The 26,814-nt window shown below is 42.9% G+C and overlaps 1 protein-coding gene across 5 annotated transcripts in view; it reads right to left on the bottom strand.

Moving 5' to 3' along the window:
- The window catches only part of PALM2AKAP2 (PALM2 and AKAP2 fusion), a 267,455-nt gene that overhangs the window by 140,946 nt on the left and 99,695 nt on the right, over positions 1-26,814 (bottom strand). For 4 of the 5 annotated variants that reach the window (XM_058043266.1, XM_058043267.1, XM_058043270.1 and 1 more), the window contains 2 exons: positions 16,193-16,307; positions 15,558-15,579 (listed from right to left, as the gene is read on the bottom strand). In XM_058043266.1, coding sequence (XP_057899249.1) covers positions 15,558-15,579; positions 16,193-16,307 — 137 coding nt within the window. Of the gene's footprint in view, positions 1-6,139; positions 6,242-15,557; positions 15,580-16,192; positions 16,308-26,814 lie in introns of all 5 variants that reach the window. The other variant, XM_058043271.1, reaches the window with a different exon arrangement.

Raw genomic sequence — 26,814 nt, 5'->3', positions numbered from 1 at the left:
GGATGTAGAAATGAGATGAAAAGGGTAGACCACACAGTGGGAATAGACGAGCAGTCTACTCTGCTCCAAACCCCATTCTGAGATATGATGACATACCACTAGACAGCTTTTCAAAGAAAAAATGTGCAAAGGCATCTCAGACTTTCCAAAGTGCTCAATTGTTTAAGCATTCCTTGTATGCATATGAAGACATTTGGCTCCTGGACAGACATCCACAGACACTTAAATACAAATTACCACAGGCAGTGACAAGTGTTTGTGAAACTTACTATGATCACTTTCATCAACAAACCTCAATGGTATAAACATGATTTATTTTACCTGGGAATACCACAAACTGGAATGTTTGCTTTTTTTTTCCTGATTTACTTTCAAGTGAGTACAGAATATCCTTGCCCCAAGAATCAATGTACCTTGGTTTGTATTTAAAAAAAAATAATTAATATAAAAAATTTCTGTTACTTTAATATATTTCCTCAGTCTTTTTATTCACACACAGTAGAACTACCTTTCCTGTAACCTTAAATCAAAGTATTTCATCATCAATAGGAAATTTATCACGACATGCATGATTACACTGCCTATAGTGCTAGATAGAAAATGAATGTGTTGGTGAGCATGCACATGCTCTTCATGACATGGTCTCCTTTGCCCCCTAGGAGTGCAGTCTGGTGGGCAAAATGGTTGGGTCTGTCCATCTACATGCTGTGTACATCTGCTCAGACCTCAGCCAGCCCCAGCAGGAACTGGATAGGTCAAGTACAACACCACAGAAACACCTGCATGTAGCCAGAGGACAGAGATGCCGGTGGGTGAAGGAGCATTTCTGCCTCTTGAGAGTGATGCATTGCTGAAGGCTAGAGTGGGCTGCAGAAGCACCATTCTCCCCTTGACCATTGCAACTTAGGGACTATCCCTAAGGACTGTGTTTTCCACTGCTTCCGGACATTTGTGGACTAGTTGTGTCCATAGCTGTCACAACCCTGGGCACAGGATGCCCACTTCCACACTAAAGTAGGGCTTACAGTTTTTTAACATCCCTCCTGGGCTGGCATTTTCATGCCTGGCCACCCCACAGCAGCCTGGGCAGCCAGAAGGGAGCTGCAAGGCTGAGAACTGCGCTCTGCTCTGAGATGTGCAGCTGGAGACTGCAAGGCAGCTGGCATGGTTGGAAACAGGAAATTAAGGCTGGAAAGACCTGTTGCCCCAGGGCTGGTAGCAATTAATTTTCAAAGCAATTGGTATGAGAAATTGTGGCACACAGTGCCATATTGAAGCTCAAGGAGCAGCTAGCATGGATCACTTGCTCTGGACTGTCCCAGCCTAGGAACTGGTGTGCAAGTGCCCTTTATATCTTATTCAAGTGCCTCTGCTCTGAAGCCTTTATTCCAATTTATAGTGATAATTGAACAAAGAGATGCAGGTACCAACACTAACACTCTAGAACTTTCTAGGCGCAGTTTCTTGAGGGAGAAGAAGAAAGGAAGAAGAATTTTGTATGTTGGCTTGGTCCCTAGGGCTTGGGTGAATGGGCTCTGCACATTGCTTGGCCTCTCCAGGGCTGCTCAGACAGATATTGTTCAACAACTTTCAGCATTACAAAGACAAAAATAGAGGCTGACTTGTCTGTGGTGAAGATCATAAAACTAGCATGTTTCTGAGTGGCCAGCTGAACTGAAGATAAGCTGAACCATGAGGCAGCAACAGCACATTCAGAAAATCATGTCTGATGGGCAGAATTTCCTGACTTGTCCTGAGCACCACAATTCAAAAGACAGGGCACCACCTGCCCATCAACTAGCTGCCTGTTACCTTCTTAGAGAGAAGTAGCACCTCGAGTTCCCCTAGAGCTCCTGTGCTTCTTTTTCTTTGAAAATTAAAAATATTTGGTGCATGGCTTTTCATTACAGACTGGTGATTTTCATGTGAAATAGTTGAGTGTCATGTATGTGCAGTGCAGAAGAGCATGCCATCTGTCAGACCCTCCCTGCTTTGATGCACAAATATAGGTCGGTATTGTGCATTATAAGAAGGCTTGTAGAGTAGGAATGAATTCCAAAGCAGATAGCAAAAATCTGAGAGTTAAATCATGTGAACCTGGCTGTATTTGAGTTTGTGACCTTGATGAGCATGATCCTGGCAAGGAGCAAAGACAAACTCCTGAACTTCACAAGAGAGAACTTTCAACTGCTCAAAGAGTGAATGAGATCCCCTGGGAAATTGTCCTTAAGGACTGAGGGGCTGACCAGAGCTGACAAGGTTTGAGACCACTTTTCTTAGCATGCAAGAGCTCTCTATCGCAATATAGGATAGAAAAATAGACGAGGTAGGAAATAAACAAGGTAGGCTGGAAATTGGCATGAGACTGAGCTAAAGTCACCTCCTCAAATCAAGGAGTAAGAAAGCAACATCTACCAGTGGAAGCAGGGACAGTGACCCAGGGAGAATACAGTAATATGGTTTAATATCATGGGCCAGGAAAGCCAAGGCTAAGCTGGAATGGGACTTGGCAAGGAATATGATAAACAACACGAAAGGAAGTCTGTAAGTACACAGGTTAGGAAAAAAGGCCAAGAAGAATCTACCTCCTTGTATTTCCCTGCAAACAAGAATGAAGAACTGGTGATAACTGATATAGAGGAGGCTGAGGTACTCAATGAGCTCTTTTGCCTCGGTCTTCACTGGAGTCAAGTTTCCCAGTTCTCTGAAGTACCTGATTCTCTGGGTGGGGGGAGGGAAGTAAATATACCCTCCCACTTCAAGGGAAGAATATGTTTGGGATCCCTTGATGAAGCTGAATAGTCACAAGTCCATGGGACTGGATGACATGCATCCCAGAGTCCTCAGGGAACTGGCTGATATTCAAGGCCAGGCTGGACGGAGCTCTGAGAAACCTGGTCTAATGGGAGATATTCCTGCCCCTAGCAGATGGGCTGGGGGAATGAGATGATCTTTAAGTTCCCTTTCAACCCAAACTAGTCAATGATTCTTTAATTCTGTGTTGTTGCCAAGCTACTCTCCATCACATTTGAAAAGTTATGGCAGTCAAGTGAAGTGCCCACTGACTGGAAAAAGGGGAACACTGCCCACATTTTTTAAAAGGGGAGAAAGAAAGAACTGGGAAACTATAGAGCAGTGAGCTTCACCTTTGTGCCTAGGAAGATCATGGAGCAGATGGTCCTAGATGATATGCTAAGGCACATAAAAGATAAGGAGGTTATCTGTGGGAACTATCATGGTTTTACTAATGGAAAATCACGCTTGACTAATATGGTGGTCTTCTGTGATGGAATAATGGCAAAGGTCACCAAGGGAAGACCAACAGATGTCATCTATCCAGACAAAAGCAAGGCCTTTGACATCCTTGTCTCCAAGTTGGAGAGACATAGATTTCATGGATGGATTATTTAGTGGATAAGGAATTGGCTGGCTGGAGCCAGAGAATTGTGATCAATGCCTCTGTGTGCAGGTGAAGGCCAGTGATGAGTGGTTTTCCTCCGGGCTCTCTCTTGGGACTGGTGCTCTTCAGCATCTTTATTAATGACATGGGCAGTGAGATCCAGGGCACCCTCAGCAAATCTGCAGATGGCACAAAGCTGAGCAGGGCAGCTGACACAAAAGAAGGAAGGGATGCCACCCAGGGGGACCTGGACAAACCAGAGAAGTGGGGCCAGGAGAATCTTATGAAGTTCAGCAAGTGCAAGTGCAAGGAGCTGCACCTGGATCAAGGCAATTCCAAATGCGAGGACAGACTGGGAGAAGGAGTCCTTGAGAGCAGCCCTGAGGAGAAGGACTTGAGGGTTCTCAGGATGAAAAGTTGGATATCAGGCACCAGTGTGCACTTGCAGCCCAGAGAGTCAATTGTATCCTGGTTTGCATCAAAAGAAGTGGCCAGCAGCTTGAGGGAGGAGATTATCCCCCTCTCCTCTGCCCTTACTCTATCCACCCGGACTACTGCATCCAGGTCTGTGATTCTCAGCACAAGACAGACATCAGCATTTTTGGAGCAGATTCAGAGGAGAGCCATGAAGATGATCAGAGGGAGGGAGCACCTCTCTCATGAAGACAGACTGAGAAGGCTGGAATTGTCCAGCCTGGAGAACAGAAGACATTGTGGAGACCTTATTGCAGCCTTCCAGTACCATTAGGAGGCTTATAAAAATGAGGGAGAGGGACTTTATAAGGGCCAATACAGACAGGACAAAGGGCAATGGTTTTAAACTGAAAGGGGGCAGATTTAAACATCAGAGGGTGGTGAGACATGGAACAGACTGCCCAGAGAAGCTGTGGATGCCCCATCCCTGCAAGTTTTTGAAGGCCTGGCTGGATGGTGCCCTAAGCAACCTGATCTAGTGAATGACATCCCTGCCCATGGCAGGGCACTTGGAACTAGATGACCTTTAAAGTCCCTTCCAAGCCAAATCTAAAATTCTGTGGTTCTATATTCAAGAAGAGTTGCAAGATACATATTTTTATCTATGGTATGGAGTAGTATGATGTAACAATGTCTTATTCAATAGGGAGACTTCAGGCAACAAATTCTATCACTTCTTCAAGAATGCTGTCCCCAAAGGTTAACATGAGTGATCCTTTTGTATTTTAACTCTGGCTAATTTGCTTAAGCTATTGACTCTGCCAACATTTTATTTTCGTGTCTTCTACTGTGATTTTAGATATTCTGCAGTGTTTTTGGATATTGGTATAACATGGGGTTTATGACCAAACCAGGGACCACATTAAAGCTACTTGGCTAAGCAAATGCACAAACATATATTAATTTCTTAGAAAGTTGTTCACCAGTAAAAGGCACTGCCATGAGAGAAGTGAATAACAGAACCTTGTTTATCTGCCTGTGTGCATTATGTTTGTTCTCTGTGAGAAAACCTAACAGCCCAGCTTGTGAAAGTAGTTGCAAAATGAACTAAGATTGGCGCTAAAATGTCTTTTTTTAACCAAAGCATGTTTACTGCAAAATGTGATCTACTAATAGAATATAAAACTACGTGACAATAGAGTTGGAACTGAAAGCAGTACTTGAAGATGACAGCCAGTATTCACAAGTACAAGTTTCTGCAGAAGCTTTAATTACAGTGAAACATGATGCAGCACTTCAGGACAAGATACCAACGTGCCAACAGAAGGATGTAGATTCTGCCTGTTTTGTAGATTCAGAGGCTTTTCTTTAAAAAAATCTACTTACACTTTGAGCCTCTTTTAAGATGGATGGTTACAGCCAACCTTTAAGAACACCTATTGCACACACACGATACATTTTTCAAGGACTACATTAACAAGGCTTCTGAGTCATCCATACTTTCTTGTTGTTGACAAAATGGCACAAACACAGAAAAGCTTGCTTTAAAGACATATCAGGGCAAGCACTGGTGGAAGGTAATATTTTGGAATGGCTTGCAACAGAACTTATAGAAAAAATTACACATTTCATAGCCGTGCACGGTGCCTTAGCTGCAGACATTGCTTTGCTATGCTGGTTAATCCATTTCTCAAGTAAGCCACCTTTCATCCCATTCCTTGGGACATCTCTTAGGTAGCCACCAGCAATTCAGTCTTGACATAGGGAGTACATTGTTTAGAAAACAAGAATTTTGAAAACAATAAAAATGTACGGCTTCTAACAGTCTTGTTACATTTAAGACACACATATAACCTGAAAAATAAGTGTTAGAAAATTCTCTGTATGACTCCAAGCACAAAACAAACCCACCTTTTCCCAAGAAGAAAGAATGGTATACAAAGAAGTAAAAACACATAAATATTTGAAGAATGTATGTGGTCTTGTGAGTGCCTTGTCTGGAGTTGCATGGGTACAAGAGAGGACACAAAACCTTGGCCTAAATACTATGTATTTGTACCAGGAGAGATGGAAAGAACTGAATGTTTCTACATTAAAAAAAAAAAAAAAGGGGTGTTTCCTATGGTACTTTTATTATAGTTCAGCTACCTTGTTTTGAGAGTATTACTGCAGTTCAAAAAAGCCTTGACTTATTTAAAATACACATCAATCACTATTTCCTGGCATTTAAATGATATCAGGACACCAGACTCATTAAAGTAATATAACAAAAAGAGTTCATGGCTATTGGACTGGTATTATAATACTTTGCTACTTGAGACTTACCAGCTACTCTGCTTGATCCGTCCCACCCAGGAACTGGCTCTGCTGTTCGTGAATAGAGGGTTGGGAGTTCAGGGATCTGGGAGTAAATGTAATTTACTGCATCTGGTGTCAGAGAACAGGAAACAGTTAGATTTGTGCTACGAGCCCCAGTGGCTTCATTGCTTAGACAGCAGAGTGTTGTCAGCCCTGACAATAGTCACTGGAGCTTTGTACTAGATAATTGGATAAAGCAAACAAAGTGCAAAGTCACTGTCCTGTGATTGGTGTTCAATAGACTAGCTGAGGCAGGAGGGAATGGGTCCAGATGACTCAAACCTTATGTCAGATGAACACATAAAATTATTTGTCAGGAGGTTCTGGATTTATCAAGTTGGTGAGCTTTAAAATGGGGAGTGGGGTGGGAAAGGTAAGGAACAAACCCAATGCGATACCCAGAATACATGACATTTCAAATAGAGATATAAAAGCCTAAAAATGCTAGTGCTGACTGAATAGGATAAGAAACCAGCTCTTTTGTACCAGTTGTTTCCAATATTAATGAATCAGAACGTCGCTTTTTGTTCTTAAAGCTGAACTTTAGCTAATAATGAAATCTGATATAGTTATTGATAGGGTATCTGTTTTAGTTTTCAGTAAGTATTATGCTCCTCTCAGTGCTGCAATGTCACCGTTCATTAATAAATCCTGAAGTAGAGGAAAGCTATCTTAAATGATTGATTTGTTTTACATTTGAGGTTATGTCTGCTTATCACAAGCTAAATGGGTACTTTAGAAGAGATGTTAATAAATTTAAAAGTATTTCCTTGGAGATATTTTGTGGGTGGGTAAAATATAACTAGCATTTATTGTTCTGCTTGAATTCAGTGCCTGAGCTAAGAGCAGAGCTCAGAGGAGAGATGTGCAAATAACTGACTTCAGGTCTTAAAGCTGAGGCACCAGATCAAAACAAAAAACAAAACAAAACAAAAAAGAACAGAAAAGAAAAAGAGAGGAAAAAAAAAATCACATTCTTTCCTATCAACTGGAAATATTTTCAGCTCTGTATGGAAATGATTAAATTTATGTTCAAATATAAAATCCTATTTGGTGTGAAACAGACCATTCCTTTTCCTCCAAGGGTAGGAGGTGACAGTTCAATGAAAGATCTGTCAAGCCCTTGGTACTGCCTAGTCCATGTGCCAGGGTAGGAGGCAAAATCTCCATTCCTTGAAGCCTCTTGTTGCTATAAGCAGGTGAGAGAGGGTGACCAGGGCAGATCATAAAAGGGAAATGGTGAAATGAGAGAGAAAATGAAAAGTTATGTGGTAACCTGCTTGACTGCATCTGGTTAAGGGAGATACTTTCATCATATTCCCTATGAGCTAACGCCCATCCCAGAAAAAATACCTACGCCTGGTAATGTCATCAGGATGGACGTGATGTGCCACCTCTAATCCCAAAGATTTTTTAGCAGGAAAATTGGGCCTGATATTAGTGAAATGGTTTTCCTCCCATAGCAGTCAGTGGTGGCCACCATTGCTACTGGATGCAGAAAAATGAGACCCCAGGATGAAATTCCATTGCTCTGCAGACCACTGTAGGTAACTCAGGTAAGGAGTCCTCTTTCCTCCCTTCTGGTGGCATAAAAGTAAGGCACAGAGGCACATTCATTTAAACCATCCACAAATCCAGTATATAAATGAGTTCGGTTTGTATCAGATTAATTGGAAAAATCCCTAAGCCTGTCCAGGCAAATAGTCTTTTATTTCATTTTTCAGGGGACAAATGGCAGACTTGGTAAATGGACTTTTACAATTTCAATGCATACTGTATCTCAAAGCTATGTATTTTTAGCAGTAGGATCTAGGAAAAATAATTGTTTAAGACACACAACTGACTGAGCACTGGCCAGCAACAGCTGCTTTCTTTTGCAGGGTCACTTTCCTCTAGTGAGAAACTGGTACAATGCTTGGTGCTGTTGCTCTGGGAAATATCACCAGCAAATCAGTAGGCCATTATTGAAAACTGAAGTAATTTCTGAGAACAAAGAACTGAGGATTGTGTTTCTGGTCCAGGGAAAGAAGGCACTTGGTGTTCTGGAAATAGCACAAACTTAGTAATTATTCATCCCACAGAATGTCCTTTCAGAACAGTAGTTTCAGTACACACTCATCAGTGACTGAGTGACAGATGTGTCACATGTGTCACATGTCATAATCAATGCAGGCTTGAACTGCTTAACTAATCATCCTTACTTCTGCAGTTCATGAGGATCAATAGGCATGGCTGGGTACAGTTCTCATGCAAGGACACTGCAGGAGGCAAAATTCTTTGCAAATATTTATTTTACCCCAGTGGTTATAGGGGGAACAAAACATCGCTGACATTGAGCGGTAGGGAAAATCAGTTGTACAGCCTGATGGTAACACTCTCACTTTGATGTGGTAGGTATCTGTGGACCTTAGTAAGCTGGATTTTTTTTCCCCCCCTTGCCTCCTGCTTTGGGAGACAGTACTAGGCTAAGCGTCAGATGCTGCTAGTATTGAATTAGTTTAGAAACTTCTCTGTATGTTAATTAAAATGAAATATTTAAAAAATTAGCTTCAGAGCTCCAATCTGTCCTTGCCATGAGCAGGGAATGCTGGAAGGGCAGTGCAATTCTCATATAGTTATTCTGAAGGTAGTGGTGGCGCCACATGTCAGAAATAGAGTATTTGACTACAAGTTGGGGTTGGTTGATTCTACCAGCTCCTGTCTTGTGTTGCTGCCTTCCCCATCCAGCCTCCAAACAAAGCAAATACACTCATTTCCCTTTATCTCACTGGCAACAAAGACTCTTTCATTTGGCACCTTTAAAAGAATATAAGAGGCTAATTTTACAAGGAATGGATGAGACACAAATTAGCATTTTGTTCATGTGAGAAGACAGAACATAAATAATATTTAAACAGACTGCACTCAATATCTTCATTTCAATCTTTGATAAGTTATTAGTATCTAAGGATGACATAAAACTAGTTCTGTGTCTTTTTTACTACTTGCAACAAAATAAATTTTCGGAGTATGGCACTCTTCTGGATTACCAGACAGACGAGCCTGGCAAACCATATGGGGCAAGGTGATCATTCAGGATGCTCACACAGAGCTAAACCCTCAGAGCTGCTCTGAATAGCTCCCACACGGAGGCTTGTGATCAAATGTCAGATGGATTAATTTTCCAAGGGACAGATTCTCTTTAAAAAGTCCCATACCACTAAAATTAGTGGCAGACCTTCTAAAAATTATGACTCCCAGGGCAGGGCTGTTCCACCTACAAAGCTCTCTGGGCCTGCATGGGCCTGCATCAGGAAGAACAGTGATTTTGGCCCGTTGTTGCCTTCTGATATAAGGCAAAGCGACCTGGTTTCGAGGAGCAGCACGGCGACTCAAACCCACCAGGTCGCTCGGGCCAAAGAGCACGCAGACACCAATGTGGCAGACGGTCAAAGGCCTTTATTGTCTCATCTCGTGGGGTTTTATAGTCTAAGGGGCTTCTCTACGTCAGAGAGGGTCTGCAGTACTATCTATGGTTAGTAAAGAGTGGAAAGTTAGCAGCATTATTATCGTTAGGGGGGCTACATTCCTAGTTACATTCCTAGGGTGATCTCTTATCTCAGGGGATTAGGGGAAAAGGAGTCCTGCCACTTTCCGTCACATCGCGTGATCTTCCGATCGCCTGTCCCTATCTACCACATCCCTCCCATCATGTTTGCAGGAACATCAATGGAGGCTTTTGCTGGAAGCTGACTTACTGAATCATGCCCTAAATAAGCTTGGGGGTTAGGGTCCACAGCCGACACTTGTACATCTGTAAGCAATATGGTGGGTGAGTGCATTTATCAGAGCACTAAGAAATGCTGCCCAACCCTTTCTGAAGGCAAGAAGCCTAAGGGCAGCCATCTCAAGTGCATGTATACCAATGTATGTAATATGGGCAACAAGCAGGAGGAACTAGAGCCTTGTTCCCAGTGTGAGAGATGCTGGAAGAACCACAGAAACTTGGCAGGAAAGTTCACATGATGAGGAGACCATAATGGATGGCTGCAAATATAATATTTTCAGAAAGATAAGAAAGGAAGGAGAGGAGGTGGAGTTGTACTTTATGTGACAGAGATATTTGTGTGTATAGAGGAGAGCTGTGGAGACCATGCCAGTTCTATTTAACTAATGCCTTAGGATCATGATTAAAGGGGTCATCACTGAGGAGGGTGTTGTGCACTGGCTTCCCTGTCAGGATGATGAAGCCAACAAAACCTTACTGTGGCTGCTCAGTGAAGTCTTGAGCCAACTGAGCCCAGTCTTCATGGGTGGCTTCAATTACCCACACATTTGTTGGAAAAAACCCCAAACTGTGTTCATGCCATCCATCAAGTTGGTGAAGTATCTTAAGGACTCCTTATTCCTGTAGATGCTGAACATGCTGACTAGGAGCAGCACATTGCTAGATTTACTGCTTGCAAGCTGAGAAAATTTATTTGACTTACACTGGTAACCAATGACACCTTGGATACAGTGAGCAAACATTGTGGAGTTTAAGGTCCTGCTTAGAACACTGAAGATCAGTAGTAGGACGAACATCTTAAATTTTGGAAGAGACAACTTTAATATGCCAAGAGCCTAGCTGTGAGAGATTCCATTGGAAGCATCCAAGAAAGTCAAAGAAGTTTGTGAGTTGTGCTGGGAGTTATTTGAAAGTGCCTGCTGAAGGCACAAGAATGGTCTATTCTTTATAAAGGCAAAGGAAAAAAACTCAACAGAAGACTTCCCTGCCTTAACAATGAACTGTTAGGTGTAATTAAAAGCAGAAAAGGCAACATAATGGCTGTGGAAAGGCAGCCAGCTAGCCACTGGGCACTACAAGCACCTTGCTAGGAGGATGCAGAGATGCAGTCAGGAGGGCTAAGGATCAGCTAGGACTAAAGCTGGCAAAAAATATCAAGAAGGGTTCTTCAGTATTTGTGAGCAGTAAGCAGAAGGAAAGAGACAAGATCATTGCTTAAGTAGTGCAGGGAAGCTAGTCACTAACAATGGTAACAAGGCAGATTTCTCCTTTTTTGTCCATAAATCCACATCCAAGAGTGCTGAGAAAATGCCTGACATTTTTGTGAGGAGACTGTCTACAATATTTGAAAGATACAGAGTTCAGTGGATGTCCCTGATGATTAGAAGAGACAAAAATGTCATACCACAGGAATGGACCAAAAGAGGACTGAAGAAACTGGAGGCACAATGCTTTGTCCCCATGGCAAGTGGCAGAATGAGTCGTCCTAGAAACCGTTACAAAGCAAACAAAGCAGATGATTGGGAAAAGCCATAATGGATTTACTAAGGACAAATCATGATAGACTAAACTAATCACCTTCTACAACATAATAACATCTTCTATTGACATGGGGACAGCAGTGGATGATGTTTATTTAGACTTCAGCAAAGCTTTTGACACTGTTGCCCACACTACTCTCCTAGCCAAGACTCATGTGTGAGATGGGTAGGAAATTGACTCACATATCACACTCCAAGGGTGGTGATAAATAGTTTTTACTTAGGTAGCCAGAGGAGCTGTAATTGTGGCAGCTCTTGATGGAGACTGAATTTAAAAGTTATCAGAAGCCTACAGCTGAAAGTCAATTGCTGATGAATTTCTACAGAACATGCGGAAAGAACTCTTCAAAGAGCTATACTTGGCTCCTCTGAGGGCACACTGGTCTGTTTTGCTCTTAGGCTGCACAGCTTGTCAGGATCTGAGGCCAGAAAACCAGAAGTGTTTCTAAACAATGTTCTGGTTACTAAATAATTCTGGTCAGGTTTCCTAGACCACTTCTTGACCAAATATATGCTAATACATACAAAATTCAAACAGAGGCTTGTGCAAACTGTCCAATTAATGTAATTGTGGCTTCTGTATGTTGGCGGAAGTAGTAACAAATAGTTTGCATACAAACAGCCAAATATTGCAGAGGATACATTTACCTCTAAGGCAAATTCAGCAGACAAGGGAGTTACATCAGATCTTCATGTGCCTTTTATTTTATATATACATTGAGAAATAAACATCCACACATGGAGTAAGAGCTCTCTCCATTTGTTCATGATGTGCATGCAGCATAGTACTGCAGCATGCCTAGTTTTGACTGCAGACCTGAGCACCAAAAAATGATGCAATGCCTAGCATCATCTCAGACCTTGTTTAATGGAGAGCTTGTCAGCTGCAAGCCACTACAGTCATAACTGAAGCTGACAGGGCCACAGCTCCCAGCCTCAGCATTTCTGCTCTACTTTCTCTTACACAGTGATTTATGAAGGCAGTGTGTTTCTACCCTGGAAAATATAGAATTTGTGTTAATTGTGCCTGGATGATTTCAAGCTCAGAGATTCTCACTGCCAAACACAGCGCTTTTTTTCCTATGAAAGCTGTGAAGGACACAGAGCATCATCTGATCAGTCACTGGTGCTCACCAGCACTTCTTCCCTTCCCTCATAGCCTTTGCTTGGACCTCTTTGGGCTCTGAACATCTTCTAGTAGTGCTTCCTGCACACTCAAAATCTCGGTCACCACAAAATTATACACAGGAACACAATAGTGAGATTAAAAAACTGTTTGTGTCACTGCATTTACAATAAAGGGACACAGAACAAACAAACATGAGATGTATGGAACTGGGAGTCTCATGATGTGGCAGCAGCTGAAGAAATTGCCCAAACAGGTCATTGTTGGTTTGTGTCTGTGTTTTACACAGCCTTCCTGGGTTACCCAGGGGCTCCTACCTGTTTCCTCTGGAGAAGAGAAAGGGAAGGGGAGGGGAGGGGAGGGGAGGGGAGGGGAGGGGAGGGGAGGGGAGGGGAGGGGAGGGGAGGGGAGGGGAGGGGAGGGGAGGGGAGGGGAGGGGAGGGGAGGGGAGGGGAGGGGAGGGGAGGGGAGGGGAGGGGAGGGGAGGGGAGGGGAGGGGAGGGGAGGGGAGGGGAGGGGAGGGGAGGGGAGGGGAGGGGAGGGGAGGGGAGGGGAGGGGAGGGGAGAGGAGAGGAGAGGAGAGGAGAGGAGAGGAGAGGAGAGGAGAGGAGAGGAGAGGAGAGGAGAGGAGAGGAGAGGAGAGGAGAGGAGAGGGGAGGGGAGGGGAGGGGAGGGGAGGGGAGGGGAGGGGAGGGGAGGGGAGGGGAGGGGAGGGGAGGGGAGGGGAGGGGAGGGGAGGGGAGGGGAGGGGAGGGGAGGGGAGGGGAGGGGAGGGGAGGGGAGGGGAGGGGAGGGGAGGGGAGGGGAGGGGAGGGGAGGGGAGGGGAGGGGAGGGGAGGGGAGGGGAGGGGAGGGGAGGGGAGGGGAGGGGAGGGGAGGGGAGGGGAGAGGAGAGGAGAGGAGAGGAGAGGAGAGGAGAGGAGAGGAGAGGAGAGGAGAGGAGAGGAGAGGAGAGGAGAGGAGAGGAGAGGAGAGGAGAGGAGAGGAGAGGAGAGGAGAGGAGAGGAGAGGAGAGGAGAGGAGAGGAGAGGAGAGGAGAGGAGAGGAGAGGAGAGGAGAGGAGAGGAGAGGAGAGGAGAGGAGAGGAGAGGAGAGGAGAGGAGAGGAGAGGAGAGGAGAGGAGAGGAGAGGAGAGGAGAGGAGAGGAGAGGAGAGGAGAGGAGAGGAGAGGAGAGGAGAGGAGAGGAGAGGAGAGGAGAGGAGAGGAGAGGAGAGGAGAGGAGAGGAGAGGAGAGGAGAGGAGAGGAGAGGAGAGGAGAGGAGAGGAGAGGAGAGGAGAGGAGAGGAGAGGAGAGGAGAGGAGAGGAGAGGAGAGGAGAGGAGAGGAGAGGAGAGGAGAGGAGAGGAGAGGAGAGGAGAGGAGAGGAGAGGAGAGGAGAGGAGAGGAGAGGAGAGGAGAGGAGAGGAGAGGAGAGGAGAGGAGAGGAGAGGAGAGGAGAGGGCTCTCTTTGCTTGCACAAATTGCTCTCTTCCCTCTGGCATATTTTGAAGTTCTTTGTTACCTTTCAGAAATTACAAGCTGTCCTTAATTCTGGCTCAGTCCGTCAGGAAGGGATCTACTGAAAGCAGGCAAAATCTGGAGAGCATGAGGGGTCCTTTTGAACCTAATGAAGTACTACATTGCTACATACCTTCAGGGAAACTATCACTTCATAATTGTTAGCTGGGGCTTCCTTTGGTTCCTTTGCTATTAAAGACATGTGAAGATGCAGGATGCACCTTGCGCAGTCATAGAAGCTCCTGAGCACCTGGTTGCTAATTCCTGCAGGCACTGCTCCTATTTAAGGATCTTACTAATGACCATGGTGTACCCTGCAACCCTGCATAGGTACAAAGTATTTGCAATTACCATTTTGTGGTAGTCAAATTCAAATCCTTCAGAGAGAAGGAAGAGTAAGTTGTTACAATGGAACATACTATCTGGGATTTTTTTTTTTTTTACAATAGCATTGAACAAAAATCAATGGATTATATTGCTAGCAGGAGCAAAAATTTCTGAACTAGGTCTTTGACTTAAAAAACCCCTCTTTAGTAAGTAATAATAATCACCTGGAAAGACAGCTCCAAGTCAACTCAAATACTACATCATAACTTCCATTGTATCCCATTGTTTTCATGTTGGGATCATCCTACATGTTCTTCATCTACATTCACAATACAGATGACAGCAGCTGGAGGAGGTAGTCTTAACCTCATTATTTTGTCAGTTCAAAGACATGTACTGAGAATGAGTATCTGGTGCTCACATTTATCTGCAGATGCCTTAGCATGACATCCTTCCAGGGTCCTAAGGACCCTGGACTGGCACTACAAGGGTCTCTCCAGCTTCCTGGGAACCATGCCTATTATTTGTCTACTCAGACACCTAAATTTATAGCTACACCTTGTACAGATCACACTTTGTGTGACACTGAGTTAGTAAGCTAGGGATTACTTCCTCCTCATCTAACCAAGTGAGGTTGTCCTTCTGCAAGAATCATCATGTGGAGAATATTGCTCAACAGCGAAATAATCTCTTTTTAATAGTTGTTCCTCTGTATTAGGAATAGTCCTCATATAATTCAGCTGGTTATGAACAGAGCATGAGCACATACAACAGAGAAGACTGACCACAGGGAGGTGAGAAGGAGTCTGCAGTGCAGAGCTATCACGTGCTGAAAGGGGTCAGTAATACAGAAATTGTATGATGTCTGCTTTAAGTTATTCATGCTGTTCTTTCCCTTTGTGTGAGCATAAGAAGAGGTGGAACTCTGCCAAAGCAATACTGTTTTACCACAACAGTGACGTTTTTGTGCTTGCATTATAGAAATACCAAAGGAAAAGGTAATGGCTCTAGCAAGAAATCAGAAACACACAATGAAGGAAACAAACCCAGTCTTTAAACCTTTGCAGCAAAGCTATAGTAACAACTCATTTAAACCCAAAGCTATAAAATAATAAAAAGGCACTTACCACCATCCTGGTGGGAGAAACTCTGTGAAGGGAAAAAACAGGATGTTTGGTTAAACCTTTAATATTTTGGGTTTAATTTGCTTTACATCTTTTTCTTTATGCTAGGCTTGCTTTTATGGTTCTTTGGAAATTTTAAATGAGTATCTGTGATTGCTGCTCCTTGGATTTAGGTGCCATCATAGACTGGAGGAGAGGGACAGGGTGCAACTAGATGAAGAGCTCTGCTTGTTGCAGGCTGTAATGTTTTGCAGTGGCATTTTTGGCAAATGCTACTATCTCTGGATGCCATGAGAGCAGGGAAGTTTTAAATACTCTCAGCATCCTGCTGATATCTTTAAGGGGGGCTGAAATACCCCTTAAACCTCATGTGGGTTCCCTTCTGATAGGGAGACAGCCTCTGAAATTCCTCTTCAAAAAAGGCTGGGATGCAAGGGAGAACCCAAAAAACCCAACCAGAACAGACCTGATGCCACTGTGTCTTTTCTAGTCTTGCTCATACTGGTTTAAGCTAGGTGCTCTGCAACTGCCCTAAATCTTTCCTTAAGTGCATTAATTATAACTACTGCTTCCAAATGGAGCTAAGAGTACACTTTGGTTTCAATCTGTGCCCAAGTGCCCCCCCCCTTTTTTAATACCTTTTGCAAGTTGTCAAAGGATTTCTCAGTCTCCTTTAGTTTCTCCAAAATTATTTGTTCTTTGGCAGATATTTGTGATTCTTCACTTTCTAATTTCTGTATTTCTTGTTCCAGTCTGTGGAAGACATACAGACATGCACATACACACAAAAATAAAATATAAAAATTAGTTAAAAATGAGAGAGAGCTTTCTAGATATTTACTGGTATTTCAAATGTCATCAGAAACAACTTTGTCTCTTATTACTCACAACTGATTTCCTAACACATGAAGGACCCATGAATTATTTGTAAAACAAATAATTTTTTTTACAGGAAAAGATTATTTACAGGAAAAACAGTGATTATTTTATCCACTTCTGCAAAAGCATATACAGATGAACTAAAAATAGACGTCGGTATTCCTTCACTTCAATTCCCATAACATCTCTGATTTTTACTTTCATTTTAGAAATCACAGTGCAGGATGTAGCTATGAATATGCAGTAGTATTTAGAGGAATAAGTGTATTCTAATGTTTCCATACTCCAGACAATGAAACTGCAAATAGTTTTTGGAAACTGGCAGTCAACCAGTTGTGGTAGGAGTTTCTCTTGAACCCATATTTTGCCAACCCTCCTTTGGGATAGCTATCTGTGCTTTCTACTGTTACTGCATGACACTGGGGTCCCAGGGACTTTGTGTAATAAAATACATATACAGTTTAGAAAATAAATGTACTCTGCTAGGCAGTAAACACTCAGTACTCTCATTTCTCCTGTCAAGACTTAGCAGCTGAGACGTCACACGTTAAGATGAGTTGATTATGACTTGAAACACACTTTTATAGAGCTTAGATTCTCCATTACTTCAACTCAAACTTCCTTTAATTGACATGATTTATGCAGATGCAGGAATATTCCCTCTTTCCTTCCACTCTGTTCCTTTTATGTGTGCCACTGTTTTTGTTTTCTCATTTTTGAAAAAAAAAAATTTTAAAATATATATAAAATAAGCCAAGATGAATACAGGGATAGTTATCTAAGACTTCCTTTGTCTACCAAAAGATCTGTAGCTGCTCATAGCTTGTTGAACCTTATTTCCTTGAATGGGACATACCAGCACCACCCATTACTTCCCTTACCCATGGCTGCTGGCTCCTGCCTTTCTGCCACCACTTTTCAAGTGAAGGATCAGGACACTGATCCACACTGAAGGACACATCTTTGCTCTTTTCCAGCCTTGATCAGCTCAGGAGTCCACTAATGCTTGTCCAATCACAAGGCAGATAGCACAGAGAAAATGATGTAGGGAGGAGAGAAGGAGGAATTGCTTCTTTGACAGATCTGACAGGTTCAGTTTCTTATGAAATTCCTGTGTTTAAATATAGATGCAGGGCTCTAACTATAGGCACTCACTTGGGAAATTTTTTCTCACTTTTTAATTGTATGATGATGAAAGATTTGTGGCACTTACTGATAATGCTTTTCATTAGAGGTAAGGAAAGGTATTAGAGGCTCAAGTTGTTGCAGATGGAAAAAGGCAGATTTTATTCTCCTAAAGTGTGCAAATATTTAAGAGTCTCAGAGTCATTGTGATTTGCTGAACTGCCATTAAATGTAACACCCTCAATCACTAAGTTGAAAGGGCTTAATTGCAATAATTTAAAAATGAACTGTTGAAAAGTAGTGCTTCAATCCATTTCATCTTTCCTCCAAAATAATATAAAACATAAAATATAAAAAAAAAGTAACTAAGTATTTTGTTCTGCTTCAATGGAACACTTTGACCCAGGATGAATATTCCCCCTCATGTTCTAATTCACGAAGAAATTTTTCACAATATCCTCTTCTATATTGACTTTTTTATCTTGATTTTTAAAAACACCTGGTGAAGTGGAAAATTAATTTGTCACTCAGGTCAGGCATTTGCCACACTCTTGCTGAAATCAAGAATGTAGAAGTCCCCAGCTAGGTTGCCCTCTTTTCCTTCTCTATCCTTTGGAAGGATTTATAGATTCACATACATTTGTACATTGCTGTTAAAGACATTTGAAATATTCTGCTGTGCTGACTAGTGAAAACAAATTGTGTGGCTGAGTAAGTCAGGGTTTACTGGTATATTTCAGTTCTTCCCCTCTGAATCACTTAGCAGCATTTTCAGGATGCATATTCCGTAAACTAGTACAGTTTGCTTTCTATTTTATGTGGGAAGAAAACAAAAAATGGGAGTGTGTAGAGGACAGAAACAATAAAATACAGGGAGAGGAAAGAACCCTTTTTTTTTTCAAATGAAGTGGACATTAGTTAGTAGTTTATGCCAATGAAAACTGAGTATACGAGGTAACTCATTTGATGCATGGTTATAAGCACGTAAACTCCTTGTAATTTGGGGTCATCATAAGTCACTAATTTTTTGTACACCAGCTCACATTGGAGAAGGTCATTAATTGTTTGGTCTTGCAGAGAAAGTTTGCTTTTAACACATGCACATGTGCACTTGGATACGCACAGATAGCAACTGATTACTTTCTGACTGCTTGCTCCTTTGCTTTTCCCCTCCTGGTTCACTTCCTCAGTTTCTGCTTCCTTTGTGCCAGCCTACCCTCACCATTAAAATGAGGTGGGCAGATGATGACATTATGTTACTCTGTTTTGACAAGACATCTAGTTGTTCTGATTTTTGTTCTCAGTTTTTTTTTGGTTTTTTTTTTTTTTTCTTTGTTTGTTTGTTTGTTTTTTCTCTCTTCTTTACTTTCTTTTAGAAGGGATACTGACAACGACTTGCTGAAGAGGAAAAAGATGGAGACAGAGCTACCAGGATTTAGAAACACGGATGAAGCTGTTAGAAACAGAGAACTTCTGTGTTGCTCTGAAGAATGCATAAAACTCATCCTATCAAGGCAAATTACCATTTCCTCAATGAAATCATTATAGGCAGACTGAGAGTCACCCAGGCTCTATATGGAATGAAGAAAAATTGCAGGAAAAATATAGATAATTCATGAGAACATACCTGTTATGTAGCACAGGGGTCATATATCAGACATTGGTACCCACAGGAGGTTGTTTTATACATAATTGCTAAATTTATTTGACACTAATTTGTGCTCTCTAGGCCTAAGGGTTGAGCCACCCCTGCTGAGGTAACATAAATACTCAGGGTCAGAGTTTCTATGTGAACTGTTGTATATATTCTTTAGTATATACTGTATATATTCTTAGTATATGTTGCATATATTCTTTAGTAACCACTTGGGTACCACAGAGCTCCCTGAAAAATTTGAATATAGAGTCCTCACCACTTATTTGAGCTGTCTTTTGACATATGGTCCAGCAATGCAAAAATTTAAATCATACAAACTGAAGGTTGTTTTGCATGGTTTACTTTTTTAGTGAGTTTCATATAATCAGAATTGCTCAATGGTAAGGAGAAGTGCCTGATTTTTTGGTAGTAACACACAAAAGAGTCATGTGAATTTGGTCTGAAAAATAAATGCACTACTATCACATCTGTTTTGAGCAACATGTTGTAAAATGGAGTAATAAATTAATTCAGTGTGCACATGTGCACATACATATCTACACAAAGACCTTACATTCTTCCTGTGTAAACCCGTTAAATATCAAAGAATGTCCTTTTCTTCTAGCCCAGTTTAAAAAGGATATGCCTTAATTGTCATTTGACACCTGGCAAGGAAACTCTGTAATTCCCTTGTTCCTTAGCAGACTTAGCAGATTTTGGGCTGGCCTTTGAAAGATGGCCAGTTACATAAACAACTGCAATATCTGAAGTGTTTTAAGGAAGAAAATTAAGAAAGAAAATGCAGATTCAGATAAGGCAGAAGATAAGACAGACTGTTAGTATTTCTGCTTCATTGGCCCCGGCAGCTAGCTCATGACTGAGATTTGCTAAACTGTTTCTATAAGAAGAAAATTGGGTCAGAGGATCAGGGGTTGCTGTGGCATGGGCAAGTCATGTTTTGTTTCAGTGATTTTATTGGAGTCCTATTTTCTCAAATATCACAGAAGCAAATGGGAAATTTTGTCACTCAGAAAGCCAAATCTGCCTTGCTGCTTGTCTGTCCTGCAGCTTTCTCTAGTGGATGGCTGCCATAAGCATCCAAGAGTGTAAGAGGATTTTCAGGGGGGGCTGTTTGCATAAGCTAGGAAGCCAAGTGGCCTTTCTTGCCATGTTAACAGTGCTGCCCTGCTTTGAAGAAGAGGGAACCAAAAACACTGAAAGGATGCTGTCTCTAGCACAGTGCATTTTGCTGTCATGTGGGCGACCCAGATTCCTCAGCTAGTAAGACTACAGGCCTCTAGGATAATAAAGGCTGTAAACGACTTTGGGAGGTCTCCAGCCCAACCTCCTATTCAAGCAGAGCCAGCCGTGATCTGGCCACGATGATCATGGCTTCTTCCAGTTGGGTCTTGAAACTCCTGAACAATGGGGGGAAAATATATTATAAGGCTACTTTCAGGCCTTCTCTTTTAGACTCTGTTGCTACCAAGACCTACAAAATCCAGACCAGAACATTACAGTACTGCAAGGGAAGGAGACGTACCAGCTTGATAAGGGAAGCCTGGTCTGTGTGTTTGGTGGGATTGTGACCTCACTGGGCACTACATGAGTGTGGACAAGGCAGCCAGGGCAGCTTCGGAGACCACCAGAGGCAGAAACCGCATATGAGTTCTCCTGAAGAGGTGCAGGGATACAGACCACATGAGCTGTTAGGTAGGACAGAATACTGTATTTTAAGTGACAGTAAGGGAAGTTAAGCAGGAAGATCTAAGAGGTGAAGAGACAGAAGGCAAGGTTTGGACCTGTGGTATGTGTACATGTGCATTTACATTTTAGCAATCAATAACCAGCAAACATTGTGCTTGGATACAGGACTCTGCTTTGTGCTCTGAAGGCGCTGAAAGCACTTTCTCAGCTGAAGGATTTCCTCTATTTCTCCTGTTTCCCACACTGAGATGTTGAAACCCACAAACCTGGCCTATCATTTTCCTCTTTGCTCAAAAGCAGAGGCTGTTCTGTCCGAGACGCCTCTCCTCTACCCTAGGAGAGACCCTGAGCATGGTTCTGTGGGGCATTCACAGAATGAATGCTGATGCTGATGCAGAGTCACACTGATTTGAACACACAAACCCAAAGTCAGCAGAACCATGCCTGAAGAAAACATCCTTCTCTATCCAGCTAATTAACTCTGGCAAATACAGACTTCTAGGGATATCTACATTTGGCTTAGCAGTGTTTTGTTTTTCAGGGTAGGAGAGTAACAGCATTATAAACAGGGAGAACAGCTGCAGGTTTATGGACCAGATTCTTTAGGCTGTGCTAACTATGCATTTGGAGTTGTACCTGAGAAATGCTTATGCAATTTCTGCAGTGAAAGCAGAAATGTAATAAAAATTATGTCTGCAGCATACACACTGGCATGTCAGTGTAAAAAAGAACATTCATCAGGACTAACAAGGAAAGTATACAAGTATTCAGAACTTGAAAGAAAAACAGGAAAGACCTAATCACAGTAAACACTTGAAGGGAAAAGGTGACGGAGGCATATGTGGAGTGGGGGATGGTTCAACTTCAACTGATTATTTTGCTATTGCTTGACTGATGCCATAAATCAAATTGATATAAAAGCCACAAATAAGACAGTAATTAGTATCAAGTCTCTCAGAGCTGAACATCATGAGGTGTTACAGACAGTATTAAAATGGCATATTCACAAGCAGAACACTGCAACAAACCCCTGATATTCACTAAATAGAGAATTAAACACCAAGTTTAGGGGTAATTGTCCTTGCCTGAATGGATGAAACTGATCTCTACATTCTCTCTATACCTTTGGATTTTGCCTTCAGGTATCTTTTGATCACACAGCAAAACCAGAAACTGAAACTTCACATGTAAGGTTCATCATCCTGGAAGTACAATGCCTTCTGCAAAAGTTCATTTGCAAAAATGTTCCGCTCCATGGGCCTCTCATTCCCATTTTTTTAGGGGCAGCAGGGCACCTGTTAGCTTACCCAGGTTCAGAATAACCTTGGAAAATGAACTTGCAAGGGCAAAGGGTGCCCCTGAAAGATATGTAAGTCTTTTAATCCAACATAACTGGATCCTAGTCCCGCACTTCAGCCCTTGACAAACTTCCTATTACCTGTATCAACTGTCAAGAACCAGCAACCTGTCTGTAAGCCAGCATGCCTATGAAACTGGAGCCAAAATGTACATGCCACAGCTGTGAACAGTACCCTTTGTCTGCCGTAGGGGAGGGGGAAAATCACTGAATAATCTTCAGTTTATTTTCCACGTTGGCTTAGTTTTCTTAGCAAACAGCAGCAGTTGTTGCTGAAGCCAATAGGAGCATTTGTGGATGTCACTCTGTATCAACACTCAGCCAGCGCTGATGGCAAAAAACTGCTTGATTTCAGATCTGTTGCAGGCTGAAATGGGATTTCAGAGTTGAGTAATTCAATGCCTCTTAGTTTAGTCTTTTTGCAGTGCTCATCCTTTTTTGAACAGCTCACTTTCAAAGAGGAAAGCCGGCAGGGCATATCTTACAATTTTGAACAGGCCGTTGTTTACAGAGTGCAGCTGAAATTCAAGAACCGCAAACTTAATTAACATCTTTGAAAAGGCAAAACCTCCATGACTTGAAAAACTGGGAATCCCTCATTGCCAACTAGGGCTTGGATATGAGATTCAGGCATGATTCTGAATGAGTTGCTCTGGCAGTCCATATCAATTTTGTTGAACACAGGAGAAGAGAAATAATGGAAAAAGCCCTCCACCTGGAAAAAGCTGCATCCCAGCACCACCTGAGGAAGTTGAGAAGTAAAACTCCACAATTCACTTTGCAATTTGAGGTAATTGTGTATTCACACATACACAGAGAGAGCAGTATAATGATATTCTGCATCTGCCTAGTGTAGGATGAAGTTAATCCATGCTGGACAAACCAAGGCGACCAAGTCAAGCATTGGCCACAGGACTTACAGGACTTCTTGTGCTAAGCACGATGAAGTGAAAAACACAACAACCATTACTTTGATTTAACTCTTACAATGTTGCCTGCTCTGGATGTAGAAGACTTAATGTAATGCAAGTTTTTTGATCTGGAATTGAAGAAGTTATACAGTTGAGCCCCTTTCCTTGCCAAATCAATAACGCTTGCATATTAACTTTGCCAATCAGGTTTGCCTCTTAAATATGGGAGCCCTCAGCACTCTGGAGTGGCTCTTCCTCTAACTTTCTCTCCTTACAATGTTATCTCAACCTGGTATGATTTCCTTATATCACTGTAGCACCTAACTTTTTGCCCTCATGGCACTTACAGCCTACACTTGTTTTTGGACTTTTACCAGTGTAAATCTTTCTAAGCTCAGTTCTTCCAGTATTCTGGAAGAGAAATGTTACCAGCCTGGGTGAGACTGCAACCTTAAAAACTTCCCACTGACTCAGGAGATGGCAGATCACTGACTGGAAATCAGTGAATCACTATGCCTTGGATGCTTGCCCTTAGAGCAGAGGTGTACATGGCTTGACCCTCCTTTGGGAACAGAGGGGGAAAAAAGTTTAAAAAAAGACCTGTTCTGAACCCAGTCCAGTGGCTGGTGATCAAAGAGGTGAAAGAGCAGAGTCTACTTATTTTCTCTGTGTGCTTATAACAGTGTTTGGACCAGGACGCTCCTGTTTGTGCTCCTGACCAGGCTCCAGATAGAATCTGGCAGATCTGACCAAGTCCCTGATCAGTTGAGTAAACACCCTGATACCTTAACCTGCCCTGGTAGCATCTGGCTCCTGAGTCATCCAGCCTCTGGACCACTTGTATTTAAAAGAAATGGCACAAATGTTCTGGTTTCTTGGCCCAGCCAGGTAAGAGAAAAATGATTATTTAGGTTCTTCCTGGTGAAGCTGGGTTTTCTCTCTTCTCTTTACCATTACTCTCATTTTCTTCTTTCTTCCCAGATCCAGGCCTCCTGGCTCTGGAGCTTCACAGGCCAGTGTCCAAAATATTAAGGCAAACTAAGTAAGAGCCACAACTGATAAAAAATGCTTGGCTTGCGCAGAACCAGACATGCAGATCTTTGTGTCTAGACAGACAGATTGTCACATCAGAAAACAGACAGACTTACATTGCAAGTACAGAGATGCATCATCTGTAGTTAATTGTGTGGCACTCACTGGGATGTCAGGAGAAAGGCAAGGAAGATAAAATAGCCATTTGAGGGAGGATACATGCTATACTTTGCAACTGAAAGGTGAAGGTACAACGACTCAGGAAAGACACGGAATCCTGCAGGAACCTGCTTGCTTTCCCATGGCTTTAAGTAAAATTGGCAGGACGAGCACCAGGACAGATGTCCTGGGATGTCTGAGAACACACAAGAGTGCAAGGGACTACCATTCCAGTGTGGCTTTTGGTCATTAAATTTTCTTGTGCTGCAAGATGTGGTCCAGGCGAAGGAGGGTTGCAAGCACAATTTTCCCCAGCACAGAGTCCCTGTGCACAGGGAGTGCACCCAGAAACTTAAAAAGCAACACAGGTGTGGCCAGCCCTGTTGTTGGCTTGCAGCAGCTATGCACATGAAATTCGTTTAGGTTCAGCAACAGATGCCAGCAGTTCAGCTGTACAGTGGTTTATTTATATCTTGGGAGAGATCCAAGAAATACAGGGAGAGCAATTGGGGGATGACGGCTGAGTGCTCATTCTTCCATTGTGCACCAGTGCTAGCTGCTGCAGTTACCCAAGGTTAGTGCAGATGTCCAACCAAAATTAATGCATGACCTTATGCAGTACCCACACTGCAAGATGGAAGGAAGGAGGATGTTTTTCTGCAAATTCTGAACATACTGATATACTGGAGATGCACATAGAGTTACCTAGAAGCATTTACAGGCAGGAGGCCTGGAAAAACTCCATCAGCTTCTTAAATGAAGGGAAATTAAACAAAAAAAACAAGACAAAGTATTTTTTCTGAAGACATTTCAGCCTCCCATGTGCCTTTTGTATCTGATTTACAGTGTCAGATGAGAAATGAGCTGCTAAGGCTCATTGGGTGCTCAGGACAGAACATGAACATGGCAAAGATGCCCTGCAGAAAATAAACTGAGGGTGCTGGTCACCCACCCATCTGAACCCACCTGGTCAACAGCCATCTGAACATGAGCCAGCAGCGTGCCCAAAAAGCCAACATTGTCAATGGCATCCTGGCCAGCAGGCCCAGGCCCAGGGCAGTGGCTCTCCCCCTCTCCTTGGCACTGATGAGGCTGCACCTCAGGTCCTGTGCTGAGTTTTGAGCCCCTCACTCCAAGATAGACATCGAGTTGCTGAAGCGTGTCCAGAGAAGGTCAGCAAAGATGGGGAAGATCTAGAAGGAGGCTCAGGGAAGACCTCACTGCTCTATACAACCACCTGAAACAATGTTAGAGTGGAGATCAGTCTCTTCTCCCAGGTATTAAGTGACAAGGCAAGAGGAAATGTCCTCATATTGTGCCAGAGGAGGTTTAGATAGCATATTAGGGAAAATATTCTTCACTGAAAGGGCTGCCAAGCATTGGAACAGGCTGACCACAGAAGTAGTGCATGCACTGCTTCTGGAAGAGTACAAAAGACATGTAGATATGGTTCTTAGGGACATAATTCTGAAGGGGCTACAGCAGAAATGCCATAAAATTCTGCAAGCTCAGAGTGCAGGCAGTGCTACGTTGAAAAGCAGAAGACATGGGAGACTGGTTTTAAAGGAAACATTGTTAACCAGGGCCGGAGATGGTACCTTGTCTCCTGTCTGGACCTCAGGTCTCTGCAGCTTTTTCTTCAACTATCAGTTTTGTCTGCCTGTGAGACTTGGGGAGGTGCTCTCTGTGCTCCCGTCTGCTCTCTGCAGGGAGCTGACGAGAGTCATGCACAGCAATTCCTGCAGAGTCCTGCTTCTCAGCATGGGCTGCTGCAGCGAAGGGCAGGGGCAAAGGCCACAGCGCAAGAGTTGTGCCTGGCAGAACTCAGGACACCTGGAGCAAAGGACAAACTTTTTCCTGGTACGGGCTTCTTTCCTTTCTGCCTCCCCTTCCCTTTCTCTCCCCTCCCCTCCTTCTTTTCTTCCTTAAATTCCTTCAGAGGTTATTTCCACTCAAACTTCTGCTGAGTCCTTTATTCTGTTTAGACAGAGCACTGCTTCCATCCAAAGTCAGAGGCAGCATGTTTTCTATTGCAGGGAATGAGGACTACACTCCTAGCAGAATTCCCATTTTGAGCTATTTGGGAATCCCTCCCTGCCCCCACCATGTTTAACATTTAGCAGTATAGAAGCATATGCAAGTGAGTCTTTTATATGGCAATGAAAAGATGTTGCAGTTACTAACAAAAAAGCAGGGTTGGCAACAGCAATCATGGGCCATGGCTATCTATTTGCATACTTGCTGTAGTCTCCAGCAAATAATTTTGCCTCCATTCCACCATCTTGATCCAATACATTTTGCCAATACAATAGAGCCCAATTGTACTTCAGACCATGCTTATCCTTAGTAGATGCCTTAGCTGGTATTATTAATTATATTCACTGTGAGATTTCCATGATTTTGGTTTGACTTGACTGGTATTTGCTGCTAAGAACTGCATGGACTGTGTAACAG

The sequence above is a fragment of the Melospiza georgiana genome, chromosome Z (assembly GCF_028018845.1).
Source record: "Melospiza georgiana isolate bMelGeo1 chromosome Z, bMelGeo1.pri, whole genome shotgun sequence".
Taxonomy (NCBI): domain Eukaryota; kingdom Metazoa; phylum Chordata; class Aves; order Passeriformes; family Passerellidae; genus Melospiza; species Melospiza georgiana.
Note: the sequence above shows the minus strand (reverse complement) of the source record. Positions and strands in the feature narration are given on the sequence as shown.